Below are 16,080 nucleotides of genomic sequence, written 5' to 3' on the forward strand. Positions count from 1 at the left end.
AAAGTAGCAAAACGACACAAGTTTGAAGGGTATCATCGAAGGAAAGGAAACCCGACCAGAGGAAACGCAGAAGAAGGAGCGACCGAGCCAGAAGAGGGAGGCAGCGGAGGAAGCTGGAACGCAGAGCCCTGCAGTGACAATGGATGCGGTGCAGCCTGTTCCGGGAGACAAAGGGAGGATCAGAGCCTGGCAAGAAATCAGCAGTGAGGACGAAACGCACCTCGAGACCAGAGTTGAGGAACGAGAGCACCATAGGTAACAGCGAGTTCTGCTCAGTTGTGGTGACGACCTCGTGACCAGTTTTTGCAAACTCGCTGCCGCCCAGAATGGCCACATCATCCCGTCCGGAACCAGCGCCGGTACCGCTCGGGCGCAGTTGTCCGTTGATGAGGCTTTGTTTCCGTTCCGAGAGATCGGCTTCTTGCTTGAACTGAGACGCGTAAAGTTTACTGATCGAGTTGGACCTGGCAAATCCTCGTCCGGTGCGAGTAGGGGTCCCGAGTCGAGCGCGAGGAGAGGCAGTTACGGGGGCACCGAATCGGGGAGTAGCGAGGTTCGGGCGAGGGGAAGGCGCAGCCGAGGGGACCTGTATAGGCTCTTCCGGTGGTAGGAATACGTCTCGGAGGACTTGCGTCGAGACCGCATTCGCCGCAGCAAGGGCTGGAGATGAGGGCGCGCGATCTTTGTGGCAGTCGGAGATTTGGGCGCGGCACGTCGAAAGCCATTCGGAGCGTATTGTTGAGTCCGAGACAGAAAACATGTATTTGCGCTTGACGTCGAGATGATTCGTGAACGAAACCTATTGATATCGGCATTTGTCAGAAACGTGTTCGGACAACAACCGGCGAAAAAGGATAAGGGCCTCACCTGAAAGGTGTTTTGCATGAATGCGCGCTCGACCGAGAACGCCTTGTTCAGTGGCAGTCCCTGATACCTCGGAGCGTTCGCTCCGCGCTTGATGAGTACCATGACGCGCACTCCCAGGGCAGTTCCCGTCACTCGGAAGCTCTGCGTGGCACTTCTCGCAAACGAGAGCACAGGAGGATCGAACTCGAGATCAGGTCCAGCGAGCTTGATGCTGAACTTGGTGTCTGGAGCAGGCACCGAAATCGTGAAGACCTCAGAAGGAGTCCGATACGTGAGATGAGTTGGCAGTTTAGCAGGTTCGATAGTCGCTTCGATATCAGGCGTCATGCTGAAGATCGAATTGTCCGAGGCTTGTTCGATGCGTTCGCGACGTATCGAGGTATAGATCCGTGCGAGCAGATCCTCGGGAACGACCATGCGAATGTCATGCTCCCTGAACCTTCGGATGAATTCGTCGACCGAAAAGCTGGCAGGCGGGGACGGTGTGCTTGTGATTAGCGAACAAAGTATGGGGCTCTATTTGACGAAAGACTTACCTTTGAGTTCCTCGGGAGCTTGGCAGAATGGGACCTTCGGACGAATCCCTCTCGTCGTTCGAATGCAAGGCGTCACTCAACCTGAGGATCGAGACCATCAAGCTAAAAGCGAGACTCGGATCGAGTCCACTCGAAACATTTGTCTCCGCCCAGATGTTCGCGAGCACGCCAAGTACGTATTCTGCCGCCTTGCGATCCTGTGGCGGGAGCCGCACCGACATGAGGAATAATCGCAGCGCGTCATCAATCCTGACTCCCCCGAAACGGAAGCGCTCGATGTAGGATCGAAGAACGTGACGGTGGTTGGGACTGGCGAGATACGCTCCAAGTTGGTTGCGATTCAGGTCGGTGTTTTTGAAGAGCAGGTTCGAGATGGTTGGGCCGTCGTTCGTGAGACCTCCTTTCTGCACAAGCGAAGCGATCGCTCGCGAGGGCTCGTTGGCGAAGCGGTCAACGAATGCCAGGAGAAGTGGATGGCGCTTCTTGCTGCTGCCTCCGCTCGATGATCCGCCAGTTTCCTCAGCCGCGCTCTCAGCCGCCGATAGCTTGAGGTCCTTGAGATCAACGACACTCTTCACGAGGAACTGATTGTCGAGCGTCGGCGGAATTGGCTCGCCGGTGAGAGGATGCGCGAGGATGAGCGGCTTGGCGATGATCAACAGATCGGTGAAGAGGAAGAGGTATCGATCTTTGACCGTGTTTGCGTTGACAACCTGTAGTGCAGAAGTATTGAGAAGAAGCTTGCGAGGGGGAGCGTCGAGCATCGAAGTTTCGGCCGAGGCGGAGTTGGTGGAGCTCGTTCCCAGTACCGAGTCGAGCTTGACGAGAATCCGATTCGCTGGAAGCTGATCGGCAGGCACTGAAGAGACGCGAGGTGAGTGCAGGTGAAAGTGCATCGACTGTGAAGAGGAGGACGTCGAGGAAAAATCGCGCTGCATCAGCGTTGGGGAATGGTAGCTGGAGTTTCCTCCGAAAGAAGACGCTTCGGATTCTGCAGAGGGTGATTTGACTATTGAGCGTGCGGCAGGCGGAGACCGCTCAGCCGAAGAGGGGCTCGCGCTTGAAGCCTCGTTAACGCGCTCGTCCCCAATCTCGGCTGTAGCGAGAGCTGGGAAGCTCAGATGCGAGAATGGATCGGGTACGACGGCTCTGGGCGAGATCGGATCGGGCAAGGTCTTGGAGTCCGTGGGGGCGAGGTGGAACGGCGAGGGCTGGAAAGGAAGGTTGAAGGTAAAGCCTAGCGGTTTGCGCAATCTCGCCGAAGTCTCAGAGGCGACTTCGCTTTCCGGGTTTGGTCGACCCGATCTGACAGGCACGATGAATGAGCTCGTTGCCATGTGTGCCGAGTCTGGTAGATAGCTTACAACGGTTTGCTCTGCGCTGGCATGTCATCTTTGGAAGTGCTCGGGAATTGGTAACCCTCCTCGGGAGGGGAGAGGTTGCTGTTCATCCTGTGACCGCTCAGAGGCCTTCGATCCTCTGCGCCCGAGTCGTGCAGGTTTTCCATTTCGTCCTCGTCGGGTCTCGACACGGTCTTGTCAAGGGACGTCCCGCTCGGACTGCCACTTCCCGTACTGCCAATTGAGCTTACGACGCTGCCTAACCTGTTCCGCTCGAAGTCCGACATGTTGATCGAGCCGAGATGCAATTGAGTAGCGTCAGAGCCTCGCTCTCGCATCCTCCTGCTCGCTTCCAGCATGGCCAAACTTGAGCTCGCGCTGCTGCCTCGTTTGCGATCGTGACCTGCTCCGACTCCAGCGCCGAAGAACCCAGAAGAGGGTGTTTCGACCGCTGCAATGCCAAAAGTTGGGATCGGTCTTTGGGTGCGTCCGTTACTATGCTGATGCGCTCGCAACTCGAATGAAGGGACAGAAGAAGTCGACGATATCGAGGACTGCGACGCGGAAGGGCTGATCGAAACAGAGGACAGCGCTGTTGTAGGCTCGAGCTGAGCATCGGAAGTTTCGCGCGCCGACGAATGCATAGACCTGCGATGTTGACCGTTGGCATATGTCGGCCAGTCGGGGTTCGGGTAGCTGGGGGACGAATTGGGCGAGATGGCCTCATCGACCAGGTACGATGGTGGTGGGTTTGCGAAGCGTGCTTCCTGGATCGTGGTCGCGGACGATGGGCTCGCCAATTGTGCAGCCGTAGAAGATTCGCCGAAGAAAGCCGGAGCCCACGAGGCTTGAGGGGTTCTCTCGCTCGAATAGTTGGAAGCGAAAGAGCGGAAAGATGGGTGCGGCGAAGATTGCATCGAAGTCGTTTGAATTGTCATCGGGAAGTGCTCTCTCGAATCTCGGATCTGTTCGACCTCGGAATCGGGCCGCAAGCGATCGGCAGGAGTAATCAAGACGGGGGTCTGTAAGTCTGGCTCGACTTGCCAGACGTTCCGGTCTTCTTCCGAACGTTCGCTTTCGTCGGTCGATACCTCTATAGAATCGGGCCCGGCGTCGAAAGAGCCCGGCAATGCTGTCGCGGCCTGACTCGAGTACGTCGTCACGCTCGAGTTCATTTCAATGCCCATTCCGGTTGTCTCCTGCCGAGCAGCGCGGGCACCTGCGCCGAACATGCCACCCGTTTGAGTCGGAAGGGCCGAAGCTGCCGCCTTGACGTTACCAATAGGATTCTGGTCCGTCGCAATCGGGGCATCGGCAAGTTCCCATTGCATCCCGCCAACGCTTCCACTGCGAGGTCTGGCGCGGCCGATCCTGCCGACAACTTCGAGCCTGTCGTTCGTGCGATGTGCCGATCCGGGATTTGCTGGACTGGCGAGTCGTCTTGCTGATAATTTTCGCATGAGATTCACTCGAGCTTCACTACGCTCGTCCGACTGCGTGTGCTCCGCATCCGGAGGCGGAGGTTGAGGTTGCAAGGGAAGACGAGACTGGGCGAGACGGATAGTTTCCATGACTTCCGTCGTAGTTCCAGCGGTGAGCCCATTCGAGACACCCGTGCCGACTACGGTGTTGTTGCGTTTCAGTGGAGGCGCCATCTGCGAGACGCTTGAAGGTCCAACGCGACTTGCGGGAGCGACCGCGGTTGTATTGTTCCTCCTCAGCCCGACGCCGGTCTCCTTTTCGAGTTTTGCTCTCGCTCGCCTCTGCAAGTCCTCAAGAGTGGGTAGCGGTTCGTCAATGGCGAAGAATGTCGGCGGGGGAGTCGGAGGTGCAGTGCCAGTCAGCTTGGCCATGGCGAGTTGACGCGCGAGGAGCGAGGCCTTGCGTTCCAGTGGCGACTCGCCCGGCGTGTTGTGAAACAGAGACGTGTCGTCATCGTCTTGAGCCGGCGGATGGCGATGTGCGGAGGCTGTGAGCGCGCGAGGGCGACCGCGTGTGAAAGCAAGCGGTGGAGGTGAGGCTTGCGCTGGTGGTTCTCGATTGGACGCAGCTCGCTTCAGAGTGGCAATTGCATGCTGCCGTTGCTCTTGCTGCTGCGACATGGTATCAACCGTCCTGGAAGAGAGCGCCGAGCTGATTGCGGGCCGAGGAGGCGGTGAAAGGTTCGCGGCAGCCGGAACAGGCAGGCTAGTCGCGTCGCTCCTTGCGTACGGATCAGACCACTGTGATCTCCAAACGTCAGTCCGTCACGGCGACTGACTGGTTCCGTGTCGTTTCGGTGCGGGCCTCGTTTCGAGCGAACGCGCGCAGCTCGCAGCGGCGTGAGTCTGGTCGCTCACTGGTTTCGGGTCCAGTTGACCGAGACGGACGTCGTCGTTGGATGGTGGTACTGAGGATATGGTGCTGCGTATGAATGCAACGCGGGGTCTAAACAAACGGGCGCGCGCAGAGTCTCAGACTACATCTCTCGATTCATCGACTGCTTTACTCCGACCTCAGCTAATCCTCCTTGAAATGCCTTGTATCGTCCACCGATGACTGCGCGCCGCATCCGAGCCGATCCCGCTCCGACAAGGAGCGACGAGGGCGGAAACTCCGCTCACGGAATGTCCTCCATAACAAGCAGTGCCCTCCGCAACAGCGGGAATTCCGCCAACAAGAAGAACAGGCGATGTGGCGGACACTGCCCTTGTCTGCTCAAAGCGAAGCTGCTCCGCTATCACAATGAGATGCTCGCCAGCTGAGCCCCTCAAAGTTGGCGGCTTTCGAATTCTCTTCAGAGCTTGTCGCGCATGTGTTGGGTCTCGTGCAGTCGAGACTTACATTGACGAGAAGCTGAAGATTGCTCTTGAGATCTTTGCTGTAGATCTCACTCGCCGGAAATTACGCTTTGGTCTGCAGCTGGTGAGTCTTCTAGTGGAAACGCTCTTCCTTAGCTTGATCTGGACGACGCTCCAAGGTCTTAGCTAGCGTTGCTATGACATGCGCAGTCTGCGGCGTGAAGCAGTCATAATAGGTGCACAATCAGCTACAACTTATAGCAACTTATAGCTTATACTCAGGCTCATGCTCGCTGATGGTCTCGAAAGTGTTCTCATTGCTCAGCTATATGCTGACATCCGGAGCTCGCGCTGAGCGTGACGTCGCCGTCGAGCTCTGCTACGCGGACGTCCGAGCTGCACCAAATTGAGTTCTGGGAACCAATGGTTCCCGCATCATTGTCTCTTTGTGAATTCGCATGAGATCTGGGTGCGCTCTTGTGAGCATTCTGCAATCGCGAGCAGAGAGATCCTGTGGGATCCAAGCTTTTTTCTCGCGCGATTCCTGCGCAATGTCATGATCGCCAATAGCAGGGCGAGAACCTCCGTGGACTTGCAGGACGCGACCTCTTTCTGAACTTGTCGGATGCGATGGGAGAGAGATTCATGCATGCTCAACTGCTGCGTCTCTCCGCTGTCCAGGCCTTCGACTCTTGCTCTCTCGTCAAGTCTCTCTCGGCCCGGGAATGGACCACTCTCAGTCTTCCGCTTGTTCGCCCTTGCCGAGGTCGCGCTGGTGGTAGCAGTACACTCCTGCCGTGCCATCAACTGCAGTCGCACGAACACTGGCGCCGGAAGGCTCTCGCTCCCGCACCGACTGAAGCCCTCTGCGAAGGAACCTTCGCATTCCTGCAACCCTCCTCCCCCTCTCATCGATACTTTTTAGCTTCCTTACTGCCACAGAAGCCTCGAGATACGGCACTCTGCTCCTGCTCATAGACGAAGGAACACCTTCGATCCCTCCCGGACCGCTTCTCCTGAAGACAACCACCTCTACTCTCGTTGTCTTCTCTTTCTCATCTCTCTGCCATCTCTCATCGCGACATAACCGCCTTCCTCGCTCTTGCACAACTTTCCCGCTCTTTCACTTTGCCCACCTGATTTGTCGCGCCTGTTTTCGCCATGGGAGTTTTTGGTAAGCTTTCTCCTGCTGCTCATGGTCTTCACGCCTGATCACACGCGCTCATGCTGTCTCCGCTTCGTCCTCAGATGGCAGTATCGGATGCTTCGTCATCGGCACAGGTATACTACAGTGTTATGTCGCGCGACCGCGTTGAAACGCGTACTGATTGAGCTTTTGCCACCTCAGCGTTCTCGACCTTTCTCCTCGGAGTCACCTCGGTCCAAGCCTACACCTACTTCACTCTGTTTCCAAATGATCGACGTCTGTACTGGTGGCTCGTCGTGTTCATGTGTGTCCTTGACTGGAGTCATAGCATGATCTCGCTTTACACGGTGTACGACTGGACTGTCACCCATTACGGCGACGTTGCCCACCTTGCCACGAGTCCGTGGTCGTTTGCCGTAAGCTCTTCGTTTGCTCTCGACGGCCTGCACAGGTCGAGATAGACCGGTCGTATCTCATACATCTTCGCTTGCTCCTTGTAGGTCGATCCCGCCATGACCGGCATTGCAGCTTGCGTCTGCCAATTCTTCTATGCGTACCGAGTCTACGTCGTTGGAAAGCGACGAATGCTCGTGCCCATCATCATCTGCACCCTCGCCCTCGTCTCGCTTGGCTTCTCCGTTGGCGCAACCGCCCAGATCTTCATCCTGCAATACTTTTCGCGCTTCCAAGAGTACACGTATGGTGTCGCAGCATGGCTCAGTCTGTACGTTCACTTGACAAGGGTTGTCGGAAGAAGTAACAGACCCGCAGCGACGCTGATACACCTCCCCGTTCTCACAGTGCCGCTCTTGCCGACGTCATCATCACGGTGTCTCTCGTTTACTATCTCAACAAATCCAAGACCGGTCTCTTGCAGACAAACTCGATCTTGAACCGCTTGATCGAACTTTGCATCAGCACAAACTCCTTGACGGCTGCGGTCGCCGTGATCGATGCTGTCTTGTTTTCGACGCTGACCACCAGCTGGCATGTTGCGGTTAATCTGACACTCATTCGGTCAGTCCGCCACAATATAGCAGCGTTGCAGAAAACATGGGCTGACTGGTCTTCTCCCGCACAGACTCTACTTCAACTCCCTGCTCGTCTCGCGTAAGTCACGTTGTCGACTCTCCCTACTTTGACCAGATCTAATCTTTCGTTTCGGCTTGCTGTTACTAGTGAACGCTCGTGCCGATCTCGAACGGTACCTGACCGGAGGTGGACGCTTTCAGCACGAGCGATCTCGACCACTTCCTCCGTCCGCCCGCTCGGCAGGCGCCGACAGCGGTACTAGCTCTGTCGGATACTCTTCGAGCCACACGACCGCACATGTTCAAGGCCCTGACTTTGAGAAGAAGACGATGCTTGGCTTTGGAGCCGAGGATTGCAACCCGGCCATCTTTTACCAGGCGAGGGCGATTCCGTCCACTGTAGCCGAAGGAGTCAAAGTCACGACACAGTGAGCTTCGAGTTCTGACATCCTCTGTAGCTCATCGGTATCCGACTAACAGGATTCGTGCTGTGTTGTGGCTTTATTTTCGCAGCTCGACAGTTACGACTGATCACTCGGCCTATCCGCCCTCGAACTCGATCGACGAGAAAGACACGATCGATGAAGACTCTCGATCTTTGCCTTCGAACGGGATCGACTTGATCGCTGCACTCGAGAGGTCTCCCGAAAGTAGTTCTTCCGCCTCTCGCCATCAAGACAACCTGGTCTAGGAGGTTGCTTCCCGGGAACTTCTTGTTTCGTTTCTCTGTATCTCTAGCATAGGCATCTTGTTCATAGGTTCGTCAAGTGGGGAGATAATGGTTCTTTTTCTTCGATGTTTCATCACTCATTTTGCGCATGGTTCGCTTCGAATATTATCTTGTCTTTTTTTCCTTCCTGCTCATGCAAGCTAGTGATATAGTGACACGCACCAATTCGCACTGTTCAAAAATCACTCAGGGAGTCCCTAAAGGACTTTGTGACTCTCCTGTCGAGAAGCGTCTCGTCAAGAGTTTTAAAAAGCATGACTATCTATCTGTTCATTGTCTTGATGAAAATTTGCAAACAGACTCGGTACAACCCACAAAAGAATATCCCCCGGGAAGATGAGAAGGCGCGAGGGAGAACAAAGGCAAGGGTATCAGGAAGAAAAAACGAACAAAAGTGAAAAGTCCGAAATTAGTGGTAGACAAAAGAGCGGATTCTGGGGATCGGAACCGGCAAAAACAGAGGGAAGATTTTCCTTTTCCTTCCTCAAAGCGCGAGAGCAGTGGGAGTGACGAGGATGTTGGCAGGTTTCTCGACATCGATCGTCAATCGAGCTGCATCCGTCACGAGCGAGTCTTGGTCGATGTCGGCGACGACGAGTCCAACATCGCTCGTGCGTGGACTTGGGGAAGATGCTCGGGACGAAGCAGGAGACGACGAGAGATCTTCGACGAGTGAGGGCGCGGTCGACATGGCATCGTCTTGCTCGTGATCCGAATTTGCAACGCTGACAGGATCGACAGAGAAAGTGTCGGACTCTCGTGGTGACGAAGGGAAGAGCGCGCAAGCGGGTGCAGTCGGCGACGTGTCGCCCGAGACCGATGTGGCTGTCGACCTTGACACGAGCGCCGAAAAGGAAAAGCCGCCAAAGGAAGGTAGAGAAGAAGATGGGACCTTGTCGTGCTGTGCTAGGGTCGAGGTGGACAAGTTGGAAGAGATAGAAGTTCGTCGCTTGTCTGGCGAAGTGCTCGAAGCGTTCGATTGTACCGACTCTCGACGGGAACCGATCGAGAGACGAGGGATCGACCACCGGGGCAGAGACGAACTCGAACCGAATCGCGAGGCTATCGTGGTATCGGGAGCATCCATCTTTGAATCCGAGGGTAGCGGGGGCAAAGACACAGCTTCAGAATTGGCATCCGATTTCGAGATGAACTCCTTCAAGGCTTGGAGGCAAAGTTCACTCGCACGGCGCCCTTCTTCAGACTCGGCAAGTTGAATGCGCAGCCCTTCGAGCTGCAGCTTGAGATCTTCGACCGTACCACCGGTGAAATCGCTCGTCACCGAGAAAGCGGCCTCGCTGCCAGATGATCGACGGCTGCTTTGCTCAAACACAGCGGTCGATTCTCGTCGACCCCTAAGTCTCAGACCAGCAGAAGGCGGACCCGACTCTAAATCGTCAGGGAAATCTGCCTCGGACTCGCACACAGACCCTCGGTTCCGACGCGAGGTAATTCCTCCTCCTGTGATGCGGTTCGATAGGTTCAGGGCAAAGTCTTCGGGTGCGAGAAAGTCGGGCACTCCCGAGATGGCCGAGTTGCGGCGACTGCTGATCTTGGTCGAGATGACTCCGAGGCGAAGGTCCCGGAGACGCGCGGTTCGATCTTCATCGTCGGCAACCTGAGAGAGGCTCGCCGAACCACGACGGTGGGCGAAGCGAGCGAGAGGCGTTGCCGAAGACGACTTGGCCGCGAAGGACGATGGAGACTGTTGCTCGACGCCGAGTCCGAGGCCGACCGTGATCGACTCGCCGAGCGAAGGCGAGCCCGAGATGGCAGAGAGACCGAGGGAGGATCGGCGACGAGGGTTGGGTTCGAGGAACGAAGAGCGACGGGTCGGGAAGGAGAAGCCTTGATTGAGGTTGTTCGAGGCGTCGATCGAGGCTCGCTTGGTCGACTCTCCTTGCAGGCGCATCAAGGCGCGTCGCGAATCCTCGACCTTTGAGCGCAAGATGGCCACCTTGTCCTCCTCCTCTTTCCGCTTGGCCTCGATCTCGGTCACGCGATGCTTCTCCGTTTCGAGTTGCTCGGCGAGGTTCGCGAGAGACGCGCGCAAGAGTGCGACCTCATTCGACTGGTCCTCCTTCGCGAACGACACCTCGGAAGTTTGAGCGAGGCGCAGCTCTGACAGCTCGCGTGCCATCTCGGCTTGACGCAGTCGGGTCGCCTCGAGTTCGGCCAGGAGCGCTTTCAGGTCGACTTGGTCGCTCGAGTCTGATGCGAGCGAGGCGGGCGTTGGCGCTGATGCAGGTGTTTGCTCAAGCTCGATGAGGGCGCGCAGGCGAGCGTTCTCTGCAGAGAGTGAAGTGACGAGGTGGACTTCGTGGTTGAGCATGGCATCGATTGCTGCGAACGACTCGTCGCTCATCTTGATCGTCGAGAGGAGACTGTGCGCGCGAGACGTCGTCAACAACTGTGGCCAAGGGGGGCTTGAGAGACGCGAACACGGTACGTACGTTCGCAGGCTGGTGTTTTGTTCTGGCTGGAGCGAGAGAGCTGGTTCTGCTTCCTCTGCGATCTGTTCCATGGTCGACAGCATGGTGCGAATCGAGCAGAGGCGAGGGACAAGTCAGCACGCGAGCTTCCCTCGGGACAGGTGGTGCGCCTTTGATCGGGCAGCACAGTTCGATGGCAGAGGAGGAGCAGCCAGGGATTGAGACCTGGAGGCAGGACAAGAATGGCCAACGCACCTGTGGAATGTGCGCCGTGGTTTGTACGGGTTTCGAGTGGTTTGTTGACTTCAAGCGCAGGACTGCGTCGAAATGGAGACGCTGTGTTTGAACTTGGCGTCCTGGTCCAACTCGGAATGAACTCGATGCGGACAGAACAGTCTCTTGATAGCCGGCGAAAGGTGGCTCAGTTGCGCAGTCGGCGGGCTAGCAGGCGTTTCGGCGAGTGGGCAGGTTGGAGGGCGTCCAGTGGGCTGGTCCGTCTCACGAGTTGGCGCCGAGTTGTGGAGGAGCAGAAAGCCTTGGGCCGGCGTTCCGCACGGCCTTTGTCTGATTGCTGCATACCTTTGCCATCGAGTTCGGGATGGGCAGGTTTGAGCGAAACCGGCAAAGTTGAAAAGGCAAGCCCGATAATGTTTCGGCTTGGAAAATGCTCGCCTGGACCGCGTTTTCCGTTTGCCGCTTCTGGCAAGTCGACCTCAAGCCTCGTTGCGGCGCTCGCGTGGGTACATCTGAAACACTGCGAGATCGCCATAAGCAGTTCACAACGTTCTTCTCACGCTGCCGCGGCACTGCAGATCTTGCGCAGTAAAGGCGAACGTTAAGCTACAGCTTCTCGGCGCAATGTGCTTAGCTTGATCATCCCCTCTCTGCCTGCCTAATTTTGTGAGCTTCTGCAACAACCCAAAAGCGCGAGGCAGAGTATCTTGCCATCGCTTTTATCAGCGGGGCTCAAGCGCAATCTCGCGCTGCAGTAGATCCTTCGAAACCTTCTGACCGTCACATAGAAAGGTCAACAAGATGAGCACGATTATCGACTGCAACAGGGTTGATGGTACCGAATTAGAAAAAAAACATGTTCTCTCTGTACGAGTTTTCACCTCCTCGAGAACCAATTCCACAGCCCTCCCCGACCTCCGCCTCCGATCCCGAGTCCGCTTGTCCCAGGTCCACCGAGAGTCGAAGTTGAGTTGCTTCGCAGCCACCACATGAGTCCGACCGCGACCACACCGACCGTCGCGCCAGTCGTCAGGACCAGGCTCAATGGGTTTGACGACGACAGACCGAGAATTGTCGACGACGTTCGAGAGGGCGCATAAGGGATCGAAGACATCCTGCATTATCCCACGAAAGTGTCGCAGCAAAAAATCAGAAAAGTCGAAAGATAAATGGTAGATCTCGGCAGAGCTAAAGCCCGATCTTTCTTGACTTTGCGGAACTTACGGATGAATAGCGATTCGAACGATGGTGTGGAACAGTTCTGCCAGCTCGCCACGTTTGACCGAGACCGAGACGGGCACTCGAATCTGCAGTTTGCGACAGTACGTATCTGGCTGCACCTCGTGTCGCTGAAGACAAGAAACGAGAAGAAGCGCGTCAGTCTCATCGATTTTGACCTGAAGCAAACGTGTACGGACTTGTTGTGCTAGGTCCAGGTCTGATTTCGTAGCGACGAATAACGATGGGATATCGTCAAGTTTGTATTGTTGCTGTAACAGAAGGCAATTTCAGGTCAGTTTCAGAGTTCTCCCCGCGGCGAGTTTAGCGAGATCGTCATACCCGCAGATTCGAGATGTAGCTGAAACTGTTGGTATCGCTTGAATCATACACAAAGATCAAAACATCCGCGAGTTCGAGTTTCTTCTTGTTCCTCAAGACTTCCGACTCGTACGTCGACCCAAACTCTTGCAGCTGGACATGCCCGCAAGTTGTTAGATTCATCTCCAGGGTTATTCCTCGGATGAGAGGGGAGAGGGAGACTTGCGACTAGATACCGTTCTCCCCCTCCTTCCTCAACACAGTTGACGACACTTTTGCCCTTCCCTCGCAGGCTGTCTCCTTTGTCACCGGTGATGACACTGTTGCCCCCGATCCTCCTTCGTGCGAATTGATCCCCTTCGTCTTCGTTGAACCCTTTCCCGATGAACGCGCGCAAGAGGCTCGTCTTGCCACTACCGCTCGCGCCCAACACGTACGCGAGGAAGCAGTTGCGTTCGACACTGACGTTCGGCTTGCGCCGAGACGGTCTCCGCGGTTTCGTGATCTGCAACGCCGAGGTCGATGGAAGCAGTTTTGACGATGCGGGCGACGTGGAAAAGGGGAATGAGGATTGGGACGAAGAGGAAGTCGAGGCAAGTGGAGGCGTCATGGTGTTGGTGATGTGGGGTTGGCGCGACAAGGACGAGTGCGGATATCCGAGGTATGCGAGGTACGAGAGCGTGAGAGTCGGGTTCAGCAAGGTGGTCATCCTGTAAAGAGGTCGAGCAGAGAATCCTCAGATGCTGGCTTCGCGGGAAAAGGGTCGCTCGAAAGTAACTCACGACCACTGAGCCAACCAGCCCTGGAGGGTTACTTCCCCTTTACTCGTCGTGACCGTGATTTCTTCGTTCCCTCCATTCGCTCCATCGCGCCATGGGTTGCCGGGACTCGTCTCGAACAGGTTGTCGAGCTCACTCGGAGACAATGCGCCGTCTCGATCTTGATCGTACGACTCGAAAATGTCTGTGAAGAACTGGTAACCTTTCGGCGAGAGTTCACACGTGCAATCCGAGGGGATATCGAAGCTGTGCGGCGCAAGATAACGTCGATTAACCTCCGTCCAAGTACAAGAGGGTCAGAAGCACGTACCGAGGATGCAGGAACTCTTCCCTCAGCATGAGGTCCTCGCCGTATCCGAAGCACCTCAGCGCCTTCCACGTTGTTTCGAGCCGACCTTTCTGTACGAAAAAGGTGTGCAGTGCGAGCCACCCTTCCTCGTTGATCCCACCCGACTCTCCCTCGATCCCACTGCCGTTCGTCATCGACTCGACGACTTCGCGTACCCCTTCGAGCTCGCGGGTCTGCAGAGGTGCGTCGAACACGAGCGTCTGGAAATCGTTCAGCTCGTCGGAAGACAGCAAGCCGTCCTTGTCTGTGTCGATGAGCCGGAAGATGCGCGACAAGGCGGAGATGCAGGCCGGTTTGAGCGTGTGGGATCGTGTGTCGTACAGCGGCGCGGTGGGATGCAGAACAGCGTTTTGGGCGAAGAAGAAGACTTCCGAGACGTTGAGTGGCAGCAACGCAGAGCACTCTACGCATGTCTGAATACGTGTAAAGCCTGGGTCAGTCACGAGGATCTGGCGCGCTCAAACGAGAGGCGGCTGCGTACCTCGACCTCTTTGTACTCTTGCATGATTGGCACGATCTCTGTAATTTGACCTTTGTCAGCGACTGGAATTCGTGCATGAGATGCGAGCACAGCTTCTGTGTAGCCTCACCGTCTTCAAGAGCTTGGTGTGTGACGACGCCATCGCGGAGATCAATCTTGTTGCCGATGAGAATGACGGGTACGTTGACGCCCAAGCTGCGAATTGTCGGGAGCCAGTAAGTCGGTACGCGATCAAACGTTGTGGGATTGTCGATAGCATCTATGGCAGTGGGCCAGTAGCGGAATCAGGGCATGGTAACGAGCGTCAAGCGAGGCAAGAGACTTGAAACGAACAGACGATTGCGACGACATGAGCTTTGCGGATTTCGTTGACGAGGTGGTTCCGATCCTGCGGTCGAGCTGAATCCGGGGCAGGGATAAGCTACAAGGCTACTCGGATACAGAAGAGGGAGACGGGGGAAAAGGGGAGAGACGCACGCGAGGTGTCGATGATGAGAGTGGTGACATCGTGGCCTGGAGTGACGCTCGGAGGGATCGTGACCTCGGGCAGGACGGTCCTCGGAGCCAATCTGACAAACGACTCCCTGCAGGGGGCGAGCGAGAGCTACCGCGGTGAGCGAACGGGTCGGCGCGGGGAGAGAGAGCGCGAAGGACTGACTTGATTAAAGACGAGATGATGGTCGACTTGCCAACGCCTTCATCGCCGACGAGACACACGCGCACGTCTCGCATTGCGAGCTGAGGGTTGAATGACAGCGGGTTTAGAAAGTGTCGCGATTGATCCGGCGATCAACCGCTCTCGTTCCATCCTTCACAAGCCCACCCACGAGAACGATACTATGCCCCAAGGATCGAAGCTCAAGCCACCTGCCAACGCGCACAAGACCAAGTCGAGCACGCAGAAGAAGCAACAGCCCAAGGATCCGAAAAAAGGCGGTGAGCCCCTGCTTCTACCCATCTCGCTCAGCCTCTCGCGCATCCTACTGATCAGTGGCGGTACTCGTGCTAAATAGCCCGTGCGATCCCACCCAAGAAGGCAGTCTTGGTCCAAAAGGAGGTCGTGCACCGAGTGAGCGATTCACCGCCTCTTTCCCTGATCGCTGTCTCCTTTGCGGCTTGTACAGTCTGGCTAACTCTGTTGGTCGTTTCTCCAGCGTAACACTTCGTCGCACGCCGCGAGCATCGAGAAGGGTATCGCCGCAAGCGCACTCGCGCATGGCAAATTGACCATCATGCGTCCCGTGGGCGAGGCCGAAAAGAAGGCCAAGGAGGAGAGCGGCAAAAAGTGATGTGCAGTTGTCACACACTCATGACAGGATAGAGGAGCTGGGAAGACTACGCTTTGCGCATCATGTTGTATGTTTAAACTTTGTTCTGCATTTCGCAACTGTTTCACTCTCTTCGTCCAGACGATTGTTCGCTTCGAAGCATCTGTCTCGAGATGCTCTCGAGCAATGCATATGCCGAGTCGAAGAGTGCAGCTTGATAGCTGCACTCTTCCGTTTGAGACTTGGCGGAGTTCGAGAGGCGCGCGGCGGGATCTACTCTGCCATCCCCATCCCCTTTGTGAGCTAGACTGCAGTGGTGCCTGGTCGAGGTTAGAGAATACATTATCGGATCGTGTGCTGGTGCCGCGGCCGCTTGACATGACGCGCAGCCCTCTGCGCTTCGAACGCCTCACCAACCTCGCTGTCGTATCCCGCCTCCCGTCTGCCTGAATGACGTCGATCTGACTCACAGGTAGCAATTGACGGATCGACTTTAGCCGCTCTTCCGCCGCGCTCGGCCCCCTCTCGCAGTGTTCGGACGCCGACACCGCCTCCTCGGCTTCACTT

General features: G+C 56.3%; 5 protein-coding genes across 5 annotated transcripts; 2 read left to right on the forward strand and 3 right to left on the reverse strand.

Annotated features, from left to right (window-relative positions):
* Positions 1 to 32: 32 nt before the first annotated feature.
* Positions 33 to 4,845, reverse strand: JCM15063_004695 (uncharacterized protein; the record flags this gene model as incomplete). Its single annotated transcript, XM_076677355.1, has 5 exons — positions 33 to 155; positions 221 to 799; positions 868 to 1,333; positions 1,404 to 2,708; positions 2,768 to 4,845. 5 exons carry the CDS (start codon positions 4,843 to 4,845, stop codon positions 33 to 35), a joined length of 4,551 nt encoding a protein of 1,516 aa, XP_076535441.1.
* A 1,839-nt stretch (positions 4,846 to 6,684) lies between these two features.
* Positions 6,685 to 8,392, forward strand: JCM15063_004696 (DUF6534 domain-containing protein; the record flags this gene model as incomplete). The annotated part of the gene is made up of 8 exons (XM_076677356.1): positions 6,685 to 6,697; positions 6,772 to 6,804; positions 6,872 to 7,086; positions 7,171 to 7,394; positions 7,472 to 7,687; positions 7,752 to 7,780; positions 7,850 to 8,129; positions 8,215 to 8,392. 8 exons carry the CDS (start codon positions 6,685 to 6,687, stop codon positions 8,390 to 8,392), a joined length of 1,188 nt encoding a protein of 395 aa, XP_076535442.1.
* Positions 8,393 to 8,915: 523 nt separating this feature from the next.
* On the reverse strand, positions 8,916 to 10,796 carry JCM15063_004697 (uncharacterized protein; the record flags this gene model as incomplete). Its single annotated transcript, XM_076677357.1, has 1 exon — positions 8,916 to 10,796. The coding sequence occupies one exon, from the start codon at positions 10,794 to 10,796 to the stop codon at positions 8,916 to 8,918; it is 1,881 nt and encodes a 626-aa protein (XP_076535443.1).
* Positions 10,797 to 11,974: 1,178 nt separating this feature from the next.
* Positions 11,975 to 14,977, reverse strand: GEM1 (ERMES complex Ca(2+)-binding regulatory GTPase GEM1; the record flags this gene model as incomplete). Its single annotated transcript, XM_076677358.1, has 12 exons — positions 11,975 to 12,212; positions 12,322 to 12,446; positions 12,495 to 12,587; positions 12,658 to 12,789; positions 12,863 to 13,346; positions 13,419 to 13,661; positions 13,726 to 14,177; positions 14,246 to 14,283; positions 14,355 to 14,504; positions 14,579 to 14,644; positions 14,723 to 14,829; positions 14,904 to 14,977. 12 exons carry the CDS (start codon positions 14,975 to 14,977, stop codon positions 11,975 to 11,977), a joined length of 2,202 nt encoding a protein of 733 aa, XP_076535444.1.
* Positions 14,978 to 15,084: 107 nt separating this feature from the next.
* JCM15063_004699 (uncharacterized protein) lies at positions 15,085 to 15,534 on the forward strand (the record flags this gene model as incomplete). The annotated part of the gene is made up of 3 exons (XM_076677359.1): positions 15,085 to 15,181; positions 15,259 to 15,314; positions 15,400 to 15,534. The coding sequence occupies 3 exons, from the start codon at positions 15,085 to 15,087 to the stop codon at positions 15,532 to 15,534; spliced, it is 288 nt and encodes a 95-aa protein (XP_076535445.1).
* Between the last annotated feature and the right edge of the window lie 546 nt (positions 15,535 to 16,080).

The sequence above is a fragment of the Sporobolomyces koalae genome (assembly GCF_050403365.1).
Source record: "Sporobolomyces koalae JCM15063 DNA, S_koalae_JCM15063T_v1_ctg8, whole genome shotgun sequence".
Classification (NCBI taxonomy): Eukaryota; Fungi; Basidiomycota; class Microbotryomycetes; order Sporidiobolales; family Sporidiobolaceae; genus Sporobolomyces; species Sporobolomyces koalae.